Here is a 19,185-nt window from a genome sequence, read left to right on the forward strand (position 1 = left end):
CCTTCTCTCTAACCCTGCTATCTTTCCCTCCCTTCCAGTCTTTCACCCACCCTTTACCATTCATGATCTATCCACTTATCTGCCCCAGTATGTGTGTGTGGGGGGGGGGGAGGGGTGTCCCTAAAGCCCTCCCATTCTCATCCCAGTGCAGGTCCCAGAGGAGCCCATGAGCCTCTCACACGGTCCTTTTCCACGAAGTCGATGAAGGCTGTGCGTTCCACCTCCACGGGCTGCCCCTGCCGGTCATACATGGCCAGCACAAAGTGGAAGAAGTTGGATTTCCTGAGGTTGGAAGGGGGCTGCTTCTCAAAGTGTGCTCGTGCCAGGCCCACACCACTGCAGGAAGAAAGGAACTGGAAAACCACTGGAAGGATCTTTTACTGAGAAAGACCCCAGAATTTCTGGCCAGCTAGGTGGGCTGGCTAGGCCTGGGCTCCAACATGTCATGAGTGTGGGTCAAAAAAAAAAAAAAATTGGATGGGATTTTTACCCTAACCAGGACCAACTCCATTCCAGAAAGACCCTTCTGGCACTGAGATCACCCCAACCCGCCCTTTGGGAACAAGGGCACAGCAGATGCTGTATGAAGGCATCCTGTCAGGCTCTACTGCCAGTTCCTTGGGTTCCACATTTTGAGATGCCAATTGTCAATTTTTTTTTTTTTGGTGGTGGGGCTTGAACTCTTGGCTTAGGCGCTATCCTTGCACTCTTCAGCTCAAGGCGAGCGCTCTACCACTTGAGCCATAGCACCACTTCTGGTTTTCTAGTGGTTAATTGGAGATAAGAGTCTCATGGACTTTTCTGCCCGGGCTGGCTTTGAACCATGATCCTCAGATCTCAGCCTCCTCAGTAGCTAGGATTACAAGTGTGAGCCACCGGTGCCAGGCCAATTGTCAAAATTAAGTTACAAACCAACCCATCTTGGCCAGAGGTCCCTGAGCTCACCTGTTACAGCATTAGAGAATAGCTGGGAGGTTCTGGAACATATTTCCCACTGAATGCCAGTTGATGGCTGAGGCTTGTGGCATTGTCTGGGAAGTGATGATGTCCATTAAACTATCAGAGATATTAAACTGGCTCCAGGTTGTAAGTCTGCCTGACCAAAACCCTAGGCTATGGCTGAATATGTGGAACAGCCCCCCAGGTGTAGAGGACTTGCCTCCAACTTTGAGAAAGACAACCATGGTTCCTTTGGCAAGAGGACTTTTCAGTCTGGCCCAAGGCTTTCTTCAATCAGAAACCATGCATGGAACCAAGGCCAGGGAAAAAACTGAAAGGGAACAAGGCTCCATGTACTAGGTCTCTACTGAACTGCAAGTGGTGTGTCATCTCTGGACACACACAACAAATTGGGCCAGAGTTAAATGAGTTGAAGGGGAGGAAATTCACAGAGAGAAAGCCAGGACACAAGACAGAGTGGTAGAGGCCTTCCCCACTCCCCCTGAAAGATGTCACCAGGTTAGGGAAAAAACAAAACAAAACAAAAAACAACTAGCTGGCGCCTGTGGCTCACGCCTGTAATCCAAGATACTCTAGAGACTAAGATCTGAGGATCACAGTTGGAAGCCATCCCAGTCAGGAAAGTGCATGAGACTCATCTTTAATTAACCACCAAAAAGCCAGAAGTGGAAGTGTGGCTCAAGTTGGTAGAGCACTAGCCTTGAGTGGAAAAAGCTAAGGGACAGTATCCAAGACTTGAGTTCAAGCCCCAGTACAAGCACACACACACACACACACACACACACACACACACACACACACACACACACACACACACACACTATAAAGAAGTAGGGATAGCCAGGCGCTGGTGCCTCACGCCTGTAATCTTAGCTACTCAGGAGGCTGAGATCTGAGGACCATGGTTCAAAGCCAGCCCAGACAGGAAAATCTGTGAGACTCTGATCACCAAAACAGGAAATGATGTTGTGGCTCAAGTGGTAGAGCACTAGCCTTGAGCTGAAGAGCTGAGGGACAGCCGAGGGACAGGCCCAGAGTTCAAGCCCCACAACCACACACAAAAAAAGAAGAAGAAGAAGGAGGAGGAGGAGAAGGAGGAAGAGGAGGAGGAGGAGGAGGAGGAGGAGGAGGAGGAGGAGGAGGAGGAGGAGGAGGAGGAGGAGGAGGAGGAGGAGGAGGAGGAGGAGGAGGAGGAGGAGGAGGAGGAGGGGAGAAAGAAAACAGTATCTTGTGAAACATAAGGGGCACTCCATTGTGACAATAGCTGTCAAATTCATTGCTACTTCACTTTTTTTCTCTATATCATTTATTATTTTTTTTCTCTGTATAATTTAAAATCAATTTATTCTTTGCCTTGGCTTCATGCTAAGCTGTAGTATCTACAGTGTCACGAACATGAGGGATTTACAATGTCCCTCCCTGGAACAGGGGCCATTAAAATACTGACTTAGGAGGCAGAAGTGACCGGTCTTTGCCTCACTATTCAGGTAAGGGGGAGCGGCCACCTGCAGCACCCCTCCTCTTTAAAGATTCAACCCCCCCCAATCCCTCCCACCACCAGGCTACAGTCTTTCAAGTAGAGGCCTTGACCAACCCTCCACTCCCTTCCCTAACCAGCTGAGAGGCAGGGAAGCCCAAAGAGGGCTTTTGATCACAGCAGGTCCCTGATTACTGTTGATGAATATGCTAATAAGGCACCAACCCTGAACTCCTCCCTCCTTCTCCCACAGCCAGCTTAGCTTAAACTTGACCAGAAACTGGTTCCAGGACCACCTTAGTGGCAGGGAAGGCTAGAGAGGTGTGACCTTGTAAAGCAATCTCAGATCACCAATGCCCTTTTTTTTTTTGTCATTCTGAAGAGCCTGGGAGGTTTTCAGTCAACTCAGGAGAGTTGAGAGAGAAAAGCCTTGGCAGAAGAGGGAGGATGCTGAGAAAACAAAATCCCCTGGACCACTCAGCTTATTCTTTCTACCCTTGCACTGCCAGGCCAAATCCTAAACTGGTGGTGATGCTGGCCTGAGCTTTTTCTCCCATGTGGCCCCTCTCCATTGGCAAATGTCAGGCAAGTTGGGGTCCTGGCTGGACCTAGCAGAAACTCTGGTTCCTGCTAGCCTGTTGAGTTCAGATCTGGGAAGTCTAGTCTAACACTGAAGCCAAACTTCCTTTGCTGGGCCTCCCTATGTGAGGAGGTGAGAGTAGGGGAGAAAACTGGTTCCCCTGGGGTCCTGTGACCAGGTATCTGATGCTGAGTGGGAACACAGGCAGGCAGGGGCCCTGTCACACGCCCTGCCAGCTACCTCCACAGCTCCACCCTCCCTGAGGCAACCTAGAACATTATCCTGCTCCTCTCTCCTACCCTGTACTGCTCAGTGGATAGGAGACACAATCACCATCCTGGACTTACACACATTCATAGGACAGCAATGTCTAGTTTACATCACTGAGACAGGCCAAACACAAAACAATATTAATGATAGCCCCTTCAGAGCAGGAGGCCTGCATGCAGAATGGGCAAGACCTCCTCTGAACACATGGGCTGCTCCTTGCTCCAGGCCTGGGAACATCTCCTGTTGATCTGATGCTTATCCTTGCTGGACATGTGAAGAAATCAAAATCTTTACAGAGTTTGCTCTAAAGACATTCTAGTATTTCCTGTGGACAAGTCACAGAGTGACACAAGGAACAGCCTAAGGGAAGGAAAAGGAAGCAAGGGAAGATAGAGGCAGGCTAGACCATGCCTTCCTTCTCTGATTGCCCCAAGGTTCCTGAATCTCCAACCACAGTAGGTGATGTCAACACCTGTTGAATGGAACTTCAAGCCTCTTTTTCCTTTGGGAGCAGCTGATGCTCTGGTAATAAGAAAAGAAAACAAAGGATGGAGAGAAAGAGATGTACTCAAATGACTTAGGAGATATCCAGTGGTTTGAGTTCTGATGGGCACATCATGAGCACAGGTGTGTGGGGATACACACCTGTGAGAAGTGAGAAGTGAGGAGCTTGCTGTCTGCTCCCAGACTAGCTTAGAGAGAAGGCTGTGGATAAAGGCCAATGTCTTTGGTTCTGTAGTATCCAAGGTAGAAACTATCCAAGACCACCATTGGAGTGTGTGTGTGGGGGGGGTATCTCCAAGATGTCTAGTAATATGTGTTCTTTATTCTTTATCAAAGATAAAGAAGAGAAGCTAACTGAGCAGAAAAGTCTGTGAGACTCATTTCCCATGAACCAGCAAAAAAGATGGAAATGGAGGTAGGGTTCAAGTGGAAAAGTGCCAACCTTAAGCAAAAAGGCCAAGTAAGGACAAGAAGCCCTGAGTCTGAGCCCCAATATTGGCACTGAACAAACAAATTTAGAGTAGAGAGGAAAAAGAGAATCAAGCCAGCCCCTTCCTCCTACAGCTGGGAGAGCAAGTGTTTCTTCTAGGTTCCCCGAGAAGAAGGTTCTGAGACAAAGATTCAAATACCAACAGTTTATTTGGGCAGTGATTCCAGGAAAAGGGATCGGGGAAGACAAAGACAGAGACTATCAAGGGTGCATTTTCAAAGTGCTCTTGTTGGGACAAACTATGCTCAATCCCCCGAGGAACTCTGGAGAGATATAGAATGAAAGTCTCACCAGAGGGGCAGGAGTCTCATGACTCCAGTCTGTCCCCACCAGTTCTATGGTGGCTATTTCTCCAGCACTTCTGGCTCCCCAAACTTCCAACAGCCAGAGAGCATATGGGCAGAGCAAGCTGTGACCTCTTCAACAAGCCCTACAGCAATGGCAAGCAGATTCTTTAATAAAGGTCCTGGAGGAACATGGATTGGGTTCCAACTTACTAGCCCCCCCACCTCGCCCCCACCTGGGCTATGAGGAGGAAGCCAGCCAAGCTACAGCCCCAAGGGCCTGAGTACTGCTTGGCTGATCCAAGTTGTAACAACTGTGAATGAGCATTGGCCCACCCAGCATACGTATTGCTGGAGCCCATAATTCAGAGACATTTCATTCACTTAGCATCATTAGGAAACAAAGCATACCACATAAGCGCCTTTTTTAAAAAAGATAAATGCATCTGAGTGACAAAAACAGCCACATTAACCACTTTCGTAAGCCTCCAAAATTGAATTACACATTTCCTTACTTTCTTGAAAAGATTGATTTAGACACAATGTTCAAAATGCTTTCCTCTCAACTCTAGAGGATGTTGAGTAGTATGGAGGGGTTGTACAAGTACTACAAAACCCAAAATTGGGATGGAAAAAAAATTCACTTTTGTATTTCTACTGTGCTCCACTTGCCCCCTTCCCATTTTCTGTCCTCAGATAAACCAGGAGTCTGTGACTCCAGAAATTGTTTTCTGCACACATTTTTGTTGTTGTTGTTGAAAGGAAACCTGACCTGTTTCAAGCATAGATGTGCCCAGGCTTCCTGAGCACTGTGCTGGGAGTCCAGGGTCAGTGGACCCCAAGGATCGCCATGCAGACTGTTTCTACTTCAGAGTACACAGGGATGTATCTGGGGCTATAGTGGGGACTACACTGTCTGGCTGTTATTGTTGACACTGCCCAGCAGGTCCCTGGAGATGCCCCACAGCTCTTTTCCTGGCAATCTGAGTCTGCCAAGGCTCTCTAGCACAAAGTCTTCCTTGCATCTCTGTTCTCTATTCCTATGTCACACAAATCCTTCATCACATGCGTGCTATAGATATAAACAATTTAATAACAACCATGCCAGCCCCTCACCCTCTTCCTGAGGACAAGGTATTCTGGAGCCTCTGCCTTTCCTTCTTCACACCAAATCATTTTCCCTACCCCTATACCAGGGCTTGAACTCAGTCCTCAAAATAGTTCCAGATGCTTGCTTGGCTGGTATTCTACTACTTGTGCCATACCTCCAGCCAGGCTCTTTTCTATTTCTTTTGATTTTGTTTTGTTTTTTTGTGGGGTCATGGGGCCTGAACTCTGGGCCTGGGCGCTGTCCCTCAGCTCTTCAGCTCAAGGGTAGCGCTCTACCACTTGAGCCACAGGGCCACTTCCAGCTTTTTTCTTTTTGCTTATGTGGTGCTGAGGAATCGAACGCAGGGCCTCAGGCATGCAAGGCCAGCACTCTACCACTGAGCCACCTTCCCAGCCTCTCTATTTCTTTTGAGATGGAGGCTTGGAGATGTTTCTACTAAGGCTGGCTTCAAACTGTAACTCTGCCTCTTGAGTAGCTAGATGTGAGCTTCCAGTGCCAGCTTCCCACCAAATCTTAACTCTTGCCCATTTTGATAAGCCCAAGTTTCTGAGAAGCACTTTGATTCATTTTCAAGTGTGAATGCCCAGGTAAGGGCATAAGCCATTGCTGAAGCCATCACCCCCTCTATCAGGAGGCAAAAGGAGAGAGAGAGAGAAAAAAAAAAAAAACACCTCCTACATCTCATCCCAGGTCTTCGTTTCCCCCAATGTCTCTCTGCACTAAATCTAGCCTCTCTCCCTGACACTCTGGCATGGTTTCATAAGTCCCTTGTTCCATTCTTCCACATCCTCCATCTCTCTACGCATCCTATTTGTGCCTACACTGGCCCACAGGCATTCTCTGGGCCCTTGGGACTGTTGATGATCATCACACTGGACCTGGCATTTCTGCTCCCAGCCACCATCTATTGGCTTGGTCCTGACTAGTCCCTTATATGTCCAGCCAGTGTCTGGTTGTGTCACCAACTAGAGAAAATCAAGTCAGTAGCACACCCATCCCAACCATGCAGGTAGAGAAGTGAGGAGGGCCAGGTGGCTAGAGGCAGCTGCACAGCACCTGTATGCACAAGGTTCTAATGACAGAAGAGGACTGGGGTACAGAGGCTCCAGGTACCCTGTTTCTACTTCCCAGTATCTGTCCCAGGCTCAGTGGCCCAGGTCTTGTAGGCTATAGGGTGGGAGAAAGAAAGAGGATTACTAGCTTGGTCTTCTCTCCCTCAGTTCTACCTCCAGACTGCCTAACCCCCTCCCATTTCTCTTCTGCCCACCCTCTTACCACCTACCCGCAGACCAGGCTGCCAGGTCCCAGGCTGAGGAGCGGCTGGCTATCAATTATTAAAGCAAACAAAAGCATTTCCTAGCAGGGAGACTGGCCTGTAGCAGCTTACAGGAAAGGCAGCCCCAGCTGGCTTCCCTCTCCCGGGCCCTGCTTGTGTGCTGTGACTAGCTCATGGGAAAAGGCTGGCCAGGGATTCTCTGGGGGTCTCCTGCAGGGAAAGGCCTGGCCTGGGCCTGCTAGAGGTCTCAGTCTGGGAAGCACATCGGGAGAAGACAGCTCCACTGAGCTGAGCCCTTAGCAGCACTTGGGACTGCAAGGGAGGCTGGGGAGTGGATCGGGACTGTGCCTCTGGGTCTTAGAGATAAAGTCCTATTGGTTCAGGGAAGGAGCAGTCAGAACAGTGACTAGGGATCCTTGTGCAGGCTTTGCTGGTAGGGAGACCCTGACAGGGAGATGGAAGCCCTTGCCACCAGCCTTCCTTTCTCTGGTGGACAGGGAGAAGAACCCTCTTCTCTCCTAGCTTCTTGCTCAGAACCTTTCTTTCTCTTGGCAATCCTCCCACTCCCAGTTTAACCAAGCCTTCTGAGCCTTTTCCTCCTTACCTGCCTTCTGTTAAACCCTGGCATTTATGAAAAGGCTAAGTTGTAAGATTGGGGGGAGATAGCTGCTTTGGTGCCTGGTTCTTGGTGCTTACCAAGGTAAAGATGGGGAAGCCAAAGGGAATGGATACCCAGAACTGCCTGAGTGTGTCCTGTGTGCTGTGGACACTGGGATGAATAGACTGCTATCTGTGCTCTGCAGGAAGATGGGAATGGGCGGAGGCGGGGCAGAGCCTGCTCTGTGGTAATCATTCTTAGGCAGTACTAAGCAGGTAGAGAGCACAGATAGAGCAGGTGCTATGGCGGAGTGGGGGTCTTGAAGGCTGCTAAGATTTTGTTCAGTGGACATGTGGGTGCTGAGGGCAGGGGGAGTGATTAAAGCTAGGACTTACTGGCAGTCCTGCTGATTCTCCTACACCGAAGGCCACATCTACAGAAGCTGAGAACGAAGGTTGGCATCAGATTGTGATAAGCATTGAATGGTGACTGTCCAGGAAGAAGTGGGGCAGACAGAGACTACCGACTCTGCTTATGGTAAACATCCTTAGGCAGCTATGCACAGTTTCTTGAGGCAGTATGGGGACACAGAGAGAGCAGAGGCTTGGGGGTCACTTTCAGTTTAATCAGGGCAGAGATATGATCAGAGAAAAGTACTTTGGAAATTTGGCTTTGATCCATAGTGCAAAGAAGATGGTTTGGGGGAGGGGTGAAAAGCTGGAGTGGGGGCACTAAGCCAGGAGGCTGAGGTCGGAAACCAAGACACAGTCATCCTTCCAGCTATGAAGGAATGAGCACCAAGACTGGGTCTAGGGCACCTTTAACCAGGTGGCCAAGGGATGAAGGCAAGGAAGACAGCAAAGGCAACTCTGTTCCAAGAAGAACAGGAGAATGAAGTCAGGGAGGTGTAGGACAGAGATGCTCCTTTTGCAGTTTGGTAATGGGAAGATGTGAGTAAATGACTAGCTAAAGAAGGTTCAAATGGGAGGGATGACAGTGTGGGGAAACATGAGGAGTAATGAGGAGCTTTTCCTCTCTGGAAGCCAGGAAGATAAATGATCAAACATATGGCGGCTCCCAGTCTGGGCCTTGAGATAGAGAAAGTTCCTGGACTTGGAGACAAACAGTCGTAGCCTGAAGAAATCTCCCTAGTAAAACTACAATCTCCTGGGAGTTCCAGTGAGGCAGCTCTGGAGATCGGGTCCCTACAGACAACACTGTTGGTAGTGCAGTCCTAGATGGGGGAGGGGGCCACAGCCTCATCCCCAAAAGCTTCCTGCACCCCACCTGGGCCACAGGGCACCACCTCTTTCACACTCTCATCCAACCTGCTGGTTCTGGGCAGGCACAGAGGGAAAAGGTCAGAGAGAAAAGGGAACATTCAATTTCAGAGACACCACAGCAACTCCTGAGGACCATCTCAAGTTACAGAAAAAGTCAGAACCAACAGGAAAACAGGCATGACACACAGCCTTGTAAACACAACATAGGAAAAAGCCAGCTAATGGGAAGAAAAGAGGGAAGGAGACACAAGAGAACGCAGACAGTAGTTTGTATAAGATGGGTGGGATTTAGTTTTCCACCGTCCAGTTTTTTTTTCTAGAATATAGTTATATCACTCTAAAACTTATGGCCATTCATGCAAGACCCCTTCTTGTCCAGGAGGACTCAGCTCCAGACACTCCCCAGGGCTCCCTCCTGATGGTCATGAAAAGACAAGCTGGCAGAAACAGTTTCAGTGGCGCATGAAGGACCCCGGGTGTCTGTTAACTGGGTGAGGTTGGTGAGCACGATCAGTGGTATCCCTGGACAGGACTGGGTAGTTAGACGTGCCAGACCTAGTCTACCCTGATAGCTCCTATGAATCCCTTCAAGCTGCTGGACAGCAGTGGCAGACTTTCCGGAAGCCCAGTGCCTACTCTGCCCCAGCAGACTCCGCCCCTCCCTAAAGCCAGTCACACCGAAGTCCCCATAATGTCTAACCTCCCTACTCTCAAGGCGAGGCTATAAAAAGCTCCAGGTCCCAAGCTCAGTAGGGGCTAAAGTCCATTAACCTTTCAAATTCCCATCCAAATCTCCACCTTGGTCCCGCCTAGAACTCTGAAAAAGCGAGCCAGAAGAGATCCGAAAAGACACCTGTCAGAGAGGCGGAGCCCTAGCCCTTTCCCAACCCGTCAGTCCAGCCACGCCGACTGCCCACTGTCTCTTTACCCTCTTCATCCCCCAGCTGTATCTCTGGACCTGCGTGGGAAAGGAGGGGCGTGGGAAAGGAATAAGGGGGCAGGGTTTCTTGCCTTTCTTGGCAGAAAGCCGTGGAATTGGACAAGCTGAGGAATCGGTACTGCCCAGGAAGGAGGGGTTGGACGTTCCTAGACGGCTGGTAGCTGTGGGTCATGGCTCAGGGTCTGCAGACGGAGGGGATGCTTCCTCCTCCTAAACCCTGGACCGCAGTTGGCGACTGTCAGAAAGCAGAGCCTGAATAGCCCGGAGTGGAGGCAGAAGCCCCGCCCCGGCCCGCCCCAGATGCTCAAGAGACTAGGGCACAGACGCTTGGGACAGGGTGAACTGGAGTGCTCGCCAGGACCGTCCGGAGCTAGGGCTCCCTCTACCCTCCGTTCCAGCACCTCAGCAAAGCTAAGCAAAGGCTCCGAGCGGCTCCGAGCGGTCCGACCCGAGTTCGCGGGCTCCCGTCGAGCGCTTACCTCTGCGCCGCGGTGCTGGAGTCCAGGATGCCGGCGCCCTGCATCCAGGAGCGCACAGAGCCCAGGCCGGCCGGCAGCAGCGGCTCCTCCTTCAGGTTCAGCCCGCCGCGGGGCAGAGCGTCCTGCGCAGGGAACATAAGGACGCGCAGTTGGTGGGCGCCCCCACTGCCCAGGATCGAGTCCCGCCGAGGCTGTGAGTGTCGCAGCTCAGCCGACCCGACGGTACCAGGCGCCTTCCAGGAGCGCAGCGCGGCGCGCGGTCGGGATAGCTCCGTGCGCGCTCGCCTCTGGGGCGCTCCCTCGGAGAAAGCGGGTCCGCGGGCGCCGGCGCTGTCCCCTCCCCTCCTGGGGCGCGGGGCGGGGAGATGGAGGGATTCCCCCGCGGCCTGAGCGCTGGCGGGCGGACTGCGAGCGCGGCGGGGAGGGCGGGGAGCACAGCCCGCACCCGGTCCGCACGGAGGCGCCCCAGAGGCGCGCTCTGGCGGCTGCCCAGGGCCGTGGTCGTCGGAGTCAGAGGGGGGGGCGCTCTAAGCGCCCCAGGAGCTGCCGCGGGCGAGGCGGGGGCGCGGGGCTGCCCGCCCTTTCCCCCCTCACCGCCCCCACCTCCTGCCCGCCCGCGGCGCCGGCGCGGGGCGCTGATTACCATCCGGGAGGCGGAGGCTGCGGGCACAGAGCTCGTCGGCGGCGGCGGCGGCGGCGGCGACAGCGGTGGCAGCGGTGGCAGGAGCAGCAGCAGCCGAGCGTCCCGGGGAAAAGCAGGGGCAGCGCCGAGCCAGCAGACTCCGCCGCCACCGCCGGCGCCCCGAGTGCCCCGGCGCCCCGGCCCTGCCGCAGCCCCGGGCGGCAGCACCTGGAGCAGCAGCAGCAGCAGCCCGGCCGACTCCCCCCGGGGCCCGGTTCCCGCGCCGCCCCGCCGTGGCCGCCGCCGACCGCCGCTGCCCGGGGCCTGGCCGCGGGCCCGGGCCATCCCGCCGCCGCCGCCGCCGCCGCCGCTCCCCGGGGAGCGGGAGCCGTAGGGAGGGAGCGCGGGCGGGAGGAGGGCTGTCGCGAGCGGGCGGGCCCAGGGGACGAGGGGCCGGGGGAGGCGGGGGCGGGGCGGCGCGGCCGGCCGAGGGGCGGCCGGGGACGTGACATCATCGGGGGAGGAGCGGCCGGGCTGGGGCCGCCGCGGCGGGGCGGACCCTGGCGAGTCGGTCGCCGGGGTTGGGGGCGGGGGGGTGGTCTGCGGCCTGCTGGAGGCCGCGCGCGAGAAAAAGAAGGTCCGGCGGGGGACCTGGACGCCGGGCCCTGGACGATCTAGGGCTGCGCGGCCAGGGAGCCCGGCCGAAGCCGAGGGGCGCGTTACACGGCGCCCAGGAATCTCTCCACGGCCTCCCCGTCGCCACCGGACGAAGCTTCAGCCTCTTGGTGGCCCATCTCCCTCCTCCAAGTACGCGCCGCTGTCGCCACGGCTGACGCGCGCACTCGCTGGACTTGCTGCTCTTTTTGACGCTTCTTAGCTCGGCTTTCCCTGTTCGCCTTCCTGTGTGGTCCTCTCCCCGCACCTCCCCCAGCGAACCTGACCTCGGGTGTTATCATCTTGGACTCAAGTCTGTCTGTCTGTCTATCTGTCTGTCTGTCTGTCTGTCTGTCTGTCTGTCTGTCTGTCACGGTCCAGAGCCCAGATCATCTCTTCTTTCTCACCTCCCCTCTCCCGATCTTATTCCTCTTTTATTAGTTCCTGGCACAGAAATCATCTGGCCCATGACTTTGGGGGCAGAGCCATTTCTACCCCTCTCCCAACATTCTGGCCGGGTGTACCTTCACCAGGACAAGCCTAAGTCCACTTTTCCTGCAGAACAGCACGGGGATGGGGTAAATGGGGGGTGACCTGCCCTTGCTGCCGCTGCCATCCCAAGACCCACATCCTCTTTTGGGATTTCCCAAGTGTGCAGTTCGTCTTCTGCCTCGTGTTGACCTAGCTGAAGGATCGCAAGGGGCACTTTTGGGCTACCTACAACCTCAGAAGTATTCCCCCTACCCCTCCTTTTCAGGCATCTTTCCTTTTTATGCTTCATTCCTCACCTTTAGGGGTTGCCATTGCCACTCAGACTTCTCCAGATCTCAGCTTTTACCCCTGGTAGGATTATGGATGGTGGGTCTCTCTCTGGGATGAGGTCTTTCACAATGGCCAGGCCCATCTGTTTAGCTGACTCTGTGGCCCCTGGACCAGAAGCACTAACATTAGCTGGGAGCTTGTGGGAAATGCACATTGTTAGGCCCCACCCAGACCTGTCACATCAGAACCTGCACTTGAATCTTTGAGTTGATTCTGTGCACACATTACCTTTGAGAAGCAGGGCTCTAGAGAACCCTCCAAAGCTGTTCTATACTTGCTAACTTATCTCCCTAGCTTTCACATGTATCCATGGCTCCCTAATTTCCAGTGGGCACCCTGCCTCTTACCTAGTAGTGAGGACACAGCAATCTTGGCTGAAGCCTGCTGACTCTTACACATTTCTCAGTCTCCTCCAGTATTCTCTCCCTTGGTCCCAGAGATGGATGTGGAACCTCTTGCTCAACCCTTTTGAAATGGTCCCAACTGATCCCTGGTTTGGTCTTGGACTCTCTTCTTTTCTCAGATCTCCCTATTGCAAAAACAATGCCCCCAGTTCCTTCTTCAACCCGCACCCCCTCTTCTTTCTGAGGACATTCACAGGAGCTCCCAAGCTTTGCCAGCCCCAGCAAGCTACTTCGGGAGGCTGCAGGCTCTAGCTCCCTTCCAGCCCTGTTTGTTTGTTTGTTTGATTGGTTGGTTGGTTTTTGTCATTCGTGGGGCTTGAACTCTGGGCCTGAGCACTGTCCCTGAGCTCTTTAGCTCAAATGAGCACTCTACCACTTGAGCCACAGTGCCACTTCTGGTTTTCTGGTGGTTGATTGGATATAAGAGTCTCAAGGACTTTCCTGCCCAGGCTGGCTTTGAACTACAATCCTCAGATCTCAGCCTCCTGGGTAGCTAGGATTACAGGAGTGAGCCACTGGCATTCTCCATGGCCTGTCTTAGAGTTCAAGCCATCTGACCAGCATCATCATCTCACCCCACCTCCTCCTCTCATACACCTGGGGAAACTGATCTGAGCAGCAAATTTCCCTTACCCACGGAAAACCCAATCTCCAAACTGCTACCTTCTCCTTTCCTCTCCTCAGAGAATCCACGTGTTCCCCTAGCTCTGGAGCTGGGGAAATTGCTCTCCTAGCATGGGCCTCTGCTCTGTTTCTGTCTGTGCTGTTAAGTTGTAAGAACAGTGTGTGGCCGGGTGAAGAGGCAGAAGAGAAATCTGTCTCCAGGGAGGGTCCCTATCATAAGTGACTCTGCCACTGGGCTATGATGGGGCTGCTTGCTCTCCACAGGCCTAGTCCTTACAACCCGGCACTTCTGTGTGTGCTCCTAACCACTTCCTGACCTGCTGCCCATCTGGTTGGGGCTAAGGAGTCATCTCTGGTATCTTTCCCTCCCTTCAGCCACTTGTTTGTGAGGTCTTAACAACTCTCCCCTCTATGTCCTTTTCCTGCTCAAGTTTTACAGAGATTGTCTGTTTTTCTTTGGTTTGGGGCAGTAATGGGGTTTAAACTCAGGGCCTTACACTTGCTAAGCTAAGATCCCAAGGACTCTACCACCACCTGAGCCATGCCTCTGGCTCACAGAATATCCTTAATAGTGAAACTTCCCCTTCTATGGACTTTGTACTACTTGGTTGTCTCTATAGTCTCCAGCTGTGCAATCTCACCTATATTCTATCTTCAGCCCTCCTGTCACCTTTTAAAAACATTCCTTGAGGGGCTGGGAAGGTGGTAGAGTGCTTGCCTTGCATGCATGAGGCCCTGGGTTCGATTCCTTAGCACCACACAAAAAGCTGTAAGTGGTGCTGTGGCTCAAGTGGTAGGGCACTGGCCTTGAGCTGAAGAGCTGAGGGACAGCACCCAGGCCCAGAGTTCAGGTGCCACGACCAGCCAAAAAAAACCAAAAACATTCCTTGAATGGGGCCATCACTTGCTTAAGAACTGTTCATTGCTTTCTGTAGCTTCCCAAGTAGACAATTAGGGACTCAGTTTAGGAACCTTGTAGGCCCTTTGATGCCTGATCCAATATCTCTCACTAGCCATCTTCCCTCCCTTCCCTTGCTATGCAAATTCCTGGCTTGCCTGACACAAAGAGCTCAATATTGTTCAAACTGAGTTCCCACAATCTCAGCTGTCCCCTCCATCAAGAATGCTGTCCCTTAGGCAACGTTTTTTGTTTTTTTTTTTCTGTCAGGAAACACTGGGATCCCTATGTCATTTCATGGTGTTGCATGGTGGCTCTGGAAAGTTCTCTTCAAGATAGAGTTGAGGATTAAGTGCTCAGAATTAACCTGGCTAGGTGGCATGGGTTGGTTTTTGGTGGTGGTGGTAGGTTTTAGTTGGTATTAGAGCTTGAACTCAGAGCCTAGGTGCTGTCCCTGAGATTTTTTTTTTTCACTGAAGGCTAGCGCTCTTAGCCTTGAGCTGAAGAGCTGAGGGACAGCGCCCAGGCCCAGAGTTCAGGCCCCACGACCGGACCCAAAAAAAAAACAAAAAAAAAGAAGGCTAGCGCTCTACCACTTTGAGCCACAGGCCCATTTCTGGTTTTCTGGTTAATTGGAGATAAGAATCTCATGGACTTTCCTGCCTAGGTTGGCTTCGATTCGTGATCCTCAGACCTCAGCCTCCTGAGTAGCTAGGATAACAGGCATGAGCTACTAGTGTCCAGCTACCATAGGTTGGTTTTTATTCTTTACTAACCCAAGGAATAGAAAAGAGCTAGCCAGGATGGTGTTTGAAGATTCTCAAAACTTGTAGCCCCAGAACTTCTGAGTTAGAGCTGCTGAGCTAAGGAGCCAGCTGAGGAGACCAAACAAACATTCTGTTTCAGTCCTTGGAATCAGAGTTGAGTATGTAAACTCAGTGTCACTCTAGAGTGTAAATAAATAAATACACTGGGTTAAGCTCAGAAGGCTCCATGACTGTGAGGAGAGATGGGCTTCTCAGGAAGACTAGCAGAACTGAATGACTGGGTTTACTGCCCTTGCCTTCAAGGTAAAGGGTGTTAGCACTTGGGACATCAGATTGGCTGGTGCCTGGCCTGACATACTAAGGAACTTGATTTTGTTTCTGTAAGTCTAGGTCTTAAAATAATATTTTATTCAAATTAAAAGAGCACTCTTCCATTGTTATTATTATTATTATTTCCCAATCAAATGCCACTGTCCATCATAGAAAACAGATCCAAAAGTTGTTTTAGGCTGCTTTTGTGTGTTGTACTCTAGCGCCCCCTGGAGGCTTCAGAAAATCAGACACTTGGATCCAATTTTGTTAAGCTCGCCCATGGGAATTTTAAAAAGTGAGACTATAGGAATTAAAGTATGCACTCATCATAGCTATTTCGTAGTTCCATGGAGAACACAATTGCAGAGTGATTTCCTGGAAGCTACAGCCCATCTCAAAGTCTTCCTTTCTGTTGACTCTTGAAATCTTCAATCCTTTCAGGAAAACTCATACCACAAATGTTAGTCTTATCTGAGGATCCATCCCATTCCTGGCACCGAATGATGAATATATAGAAGTTGATTAATTGTGCAAATGAAATTCAGAAGGGAATGGCAGATACTGGCGGTGGAGAAGTGGTAGAGTGTAGGTCAACTACCAAGGGGAGACACAAAATATGAGAATGAACATGGGGCCATCATTTAGGACTGGCCTTACCTACAGGAATTTCTCTGTTTTCATAGCACTTGAATAGCATGATAAATCTAGAAAGGGTCAGTTTTCAGTCATAGATGCTGCTTGATTGAGATGGACCAAATGATAGGGTTTTTTAGGCTGTTGCACTAAAACTGGGGCCTAAAAGATACATTAACCACTAATCCTGCACCTCCTAGAATCTGTGATGACTCCTCACCAGGCTTCCATGGCCAGGAAAGCAATGCATCTGGTAGCTATGTCATCTTTTTTGCTAGTCCTGGGGCTTGAACTCAGGGCCTGGGCACTGTCTCTGAGCCTCTCTGCGCTCAAGCCTAGCACTCTACCACTTGAGCCACAGCACCACTTCTGGCTTTTTCTGTGTATGGGGTTATGAGGAATCAAACCCAGGGCTTCATGCATACTAGGCAAGTACTCTACCACTAAGTCACATATAATGTCATCTTTTATTCAATATTTCCCTACTCAAACCCAAACTGGTCATCTGGATGGGTCAGATAAAAGAGTGACAGAGGCAGTTACAAAATACATAAAGACTTACTGTATCTTCTACCTTGGCCTCTGTGGTCTAGTGTGTGGGAACTTGACAAGCATGTACTTAACCAAGTGGTCATTATCTCTGTGGTCCGGGATTATACTAGCCCATCAAGAGAATCCAGGCACTACAGCAGAATTAGAATTAAGTCCAGAACCCTAGGATTCCTTTTGCCAAGCCAACACCTAGAGTGTGTACCAACTAAGCTGGTGTGGGTTGCTGTTGGTAGGGCATGGAGAGAAGAATACCATTCTCAGGAATGGTCAGATCTTACCTTTTGAGAATAGCTCTATATACTCCCTTCCACTCCTTCTGTTCTGATCATTACCCAAGAAGTGGCTGAGAGGAAGTGGCCCATAGTTAGCACACAGTGTTGGCTTTTGCATCATAAACTTAGAATTCTTTACTTTGTGCCCATCCCACGATAGCAGAAGCACAATAGGCAATGGGAAAAAGGTACTGGAAATGTAGTAAAGCTCGTCAAGTAGCATATTAACCAAGACTATCAGTATTGCCTTGAATTCTACCCACTTGGCAGAGTGACCAGGCCTGCTTTTGATTCTGCTGAGCTGGCAACCGGTTAAATGTGGACATGGTCAATTGTCAGCTAGTTGAACCACCAGTGTACTAAAACAAGCACTTATGGGATCCACTGTGACTCAAGGACTACATTGATCTAGCAGCTTTGCCTGGAGTAGTGAAGAGTTTTCTCCAAAGGAATTTTGGCTGCCAGGTTTTGAGTAAAAATCAAGTAATGTTAAGCCCAGGCCAGCTCTGCTCTTGAACATAACATTTACATTTGTGCCTCTCTCTATTAAAGTCACCAAATCGAAGTTGACACATCACAAAGTGGAGGGTGTCAGGATGGACAGTTATGTTTTCTTTTTTTTTTTTGGGTCCGGTCGTGGGGCCTGAACTCTGGGCCTGGGCGCTGTCCCTCAGCTCTTCAGCTCAAGGCTAGCGCTCTACCACTTGAGCCACAGTGCCACTTCCGGCTTTTTTCTTTTTGCTTATGTGGTGCTGAGGAATCGAACCCAGGGCCTCAGGCATGCAAGGCAAGCGCTCTGCCACTGAGCTACCTTCCCAGCCCCAGGATGGACAGTTATGGAACCTCTGGAATGTATTTTCCTTAAAGGGGAATGTGTTTGCTGATCATGTTGGGCAGATGGCGCTGTTGGGCTGGAAAATAGTCTTTTGAATACTCTGAGTCTTCAGTGCTCTAATTTCTGTCCTTGAAGATCTCTACTATTTCTTTGGGATCAACCAAGAAGGTTCTGCAGAGGTTAGAGGTGTGGTTCAGTTGGTAGAACACTAGCCAATGAGTAAAAGCAGCAAGTACTGAGTTTGAGTCCCAGTTTTAGGTCTAAAAAAGAAAAGAAGGTTCCATATCACCTTTCTTCATACAGTATTCTGGGGGTTTTGTTTGTTTGTTTTTGCCCGTTTGGGGCTGAACTCAGGGCCTGGATGCTGTCCCTGAACTTTTGTACTGAAGGATAGTGCTCTACCACTTGAGCCACAGGCTACACTGTCAGTATTTTGGTACCTAATTGGAGATACGAATGTCACTGATTTTCCTGCCCAGACTGGCTTTGAACCATGATCTTCAGATCTCAGCCTTCTGAGTGGCTAAGATTACAGCATGAGTGCCTGGCACATACAGCATTTTCTGAAGTCATGAATACCCTCATATATCTATAGTGAAAGCCCACTCAAGCATCAATACTAGGATATGTTGAATTGACTGATTGTGAGGGCCTGAGTTCTAGCCCCATATTGGCACAAAAATAAATCAATAAGCAAATCAATAAATAAATCAATAGAATTTCCCCAAATCAATAAGAATTTCCCAAAGTTAAATGAAATGCTGATTCCTCAGATAGTAAGCACACTGAGTATAAGCTAGCTATTTAGATATTACTTACAGAGTACTGTGGCAGAACAGAAAAACACTAAACATAATGAGTTGCTTCAAAGCAAATGCCCCAAATAATTTTTAAAAACTGCATACAAACACTGGCATCATTTTGAAATGTTGACAAATGTCTTAAAATGTCATATGGGGATTCAGTTAGAATAACTTCATATAAACTTGTTTATTTTGGGAACTAACATTGGGACATGAACTCAGGGCCTCATGCTTTCATTTTTTTCTACTCGAGATTGGTACTCTACCATTTGAGCCACACCCCAAGTCTGTCCATCCAAATTAAAAAATATTTCTACATAATTAATATTTTATGGCTAAAAGCAAAGTATGAAAGCAATACTCTAAACAACTGCATGTTGTAGTGAACTATTAAATAATTATTTCAAAAGATCTAGTAGATAAACACACTTTGCTCTTAAAGATCTAGTAGATAAACACACTTTGGCTCTTAAAAGTCTGAAAGTAAGCTGGTGTCAGTAGCTCATGCCTATAATCCTAGCTACTCAGGGGTCTGAGATATGAAGATTGGTTGAAGACAGCCTAGGAAAGAAAGTCCTTGAGACTCTTTTCTCCAATTAATCAAAAAGCTGGAAGTGAAACTGTGGCTCTAGTGGTAGAGCACTAGAGCCTTAAGCACAAAAGCTATGGGTCAGTGTACAAGTTCCGAGTTCAAGTCCTAGGACTGACAAAAAAGCAAAACAAAAAACAAAAACA

General features: G+C 50.4%; 1 protein-coding gene across 1 annotated transcript in view; it reads right to left on the reverse strand.

The window, feature by feature from the left end:
* The window catches only part of Ebf4 (EBF family member 4), a 43,670-nt gene extending 32,700 nt beyond the window's left edge, over positions 1–10,970 (reverse strand). The window contains exons 1-3 of the mRNA XM_042694535.1: positions 10,896–10,970; positions 10,253–10,374; positions 180–336 (exon numbers count right to left, since the gene is read on the reverse strand). Coding sequence (XP_042550469.1) covers positions 180–336; positions 10,253–10,374; positions 10,896–10,898 — 282 coding nt within the window. The 5' untranslated portion in view covers positions 10,899–10,970. The remainder of the gene's footprint in view (positions 1–179; positions 337–10,252; positions 10,375–10,895) is intronic.
* Positions 10,971–19,185: the final 8,215 nt, after the last annotated feature.

Source organism: Dipodomys spectabilis, unplaced genomic scaffold, assembly GCF_019054845.1.
Source record: "Dipodomys spectabilis isolate Male_0828 unplaced genomic scaffold, ASM1905484v1 ptg000175l, whole genome shotgun sequence".
Classification (NCBI taxonomy): Eukaryota; Metazoa; Chordata; class Mammalia; order Rodentia; family Heteromyidae; genus Dipodomys; species Dipodomys spectabilis.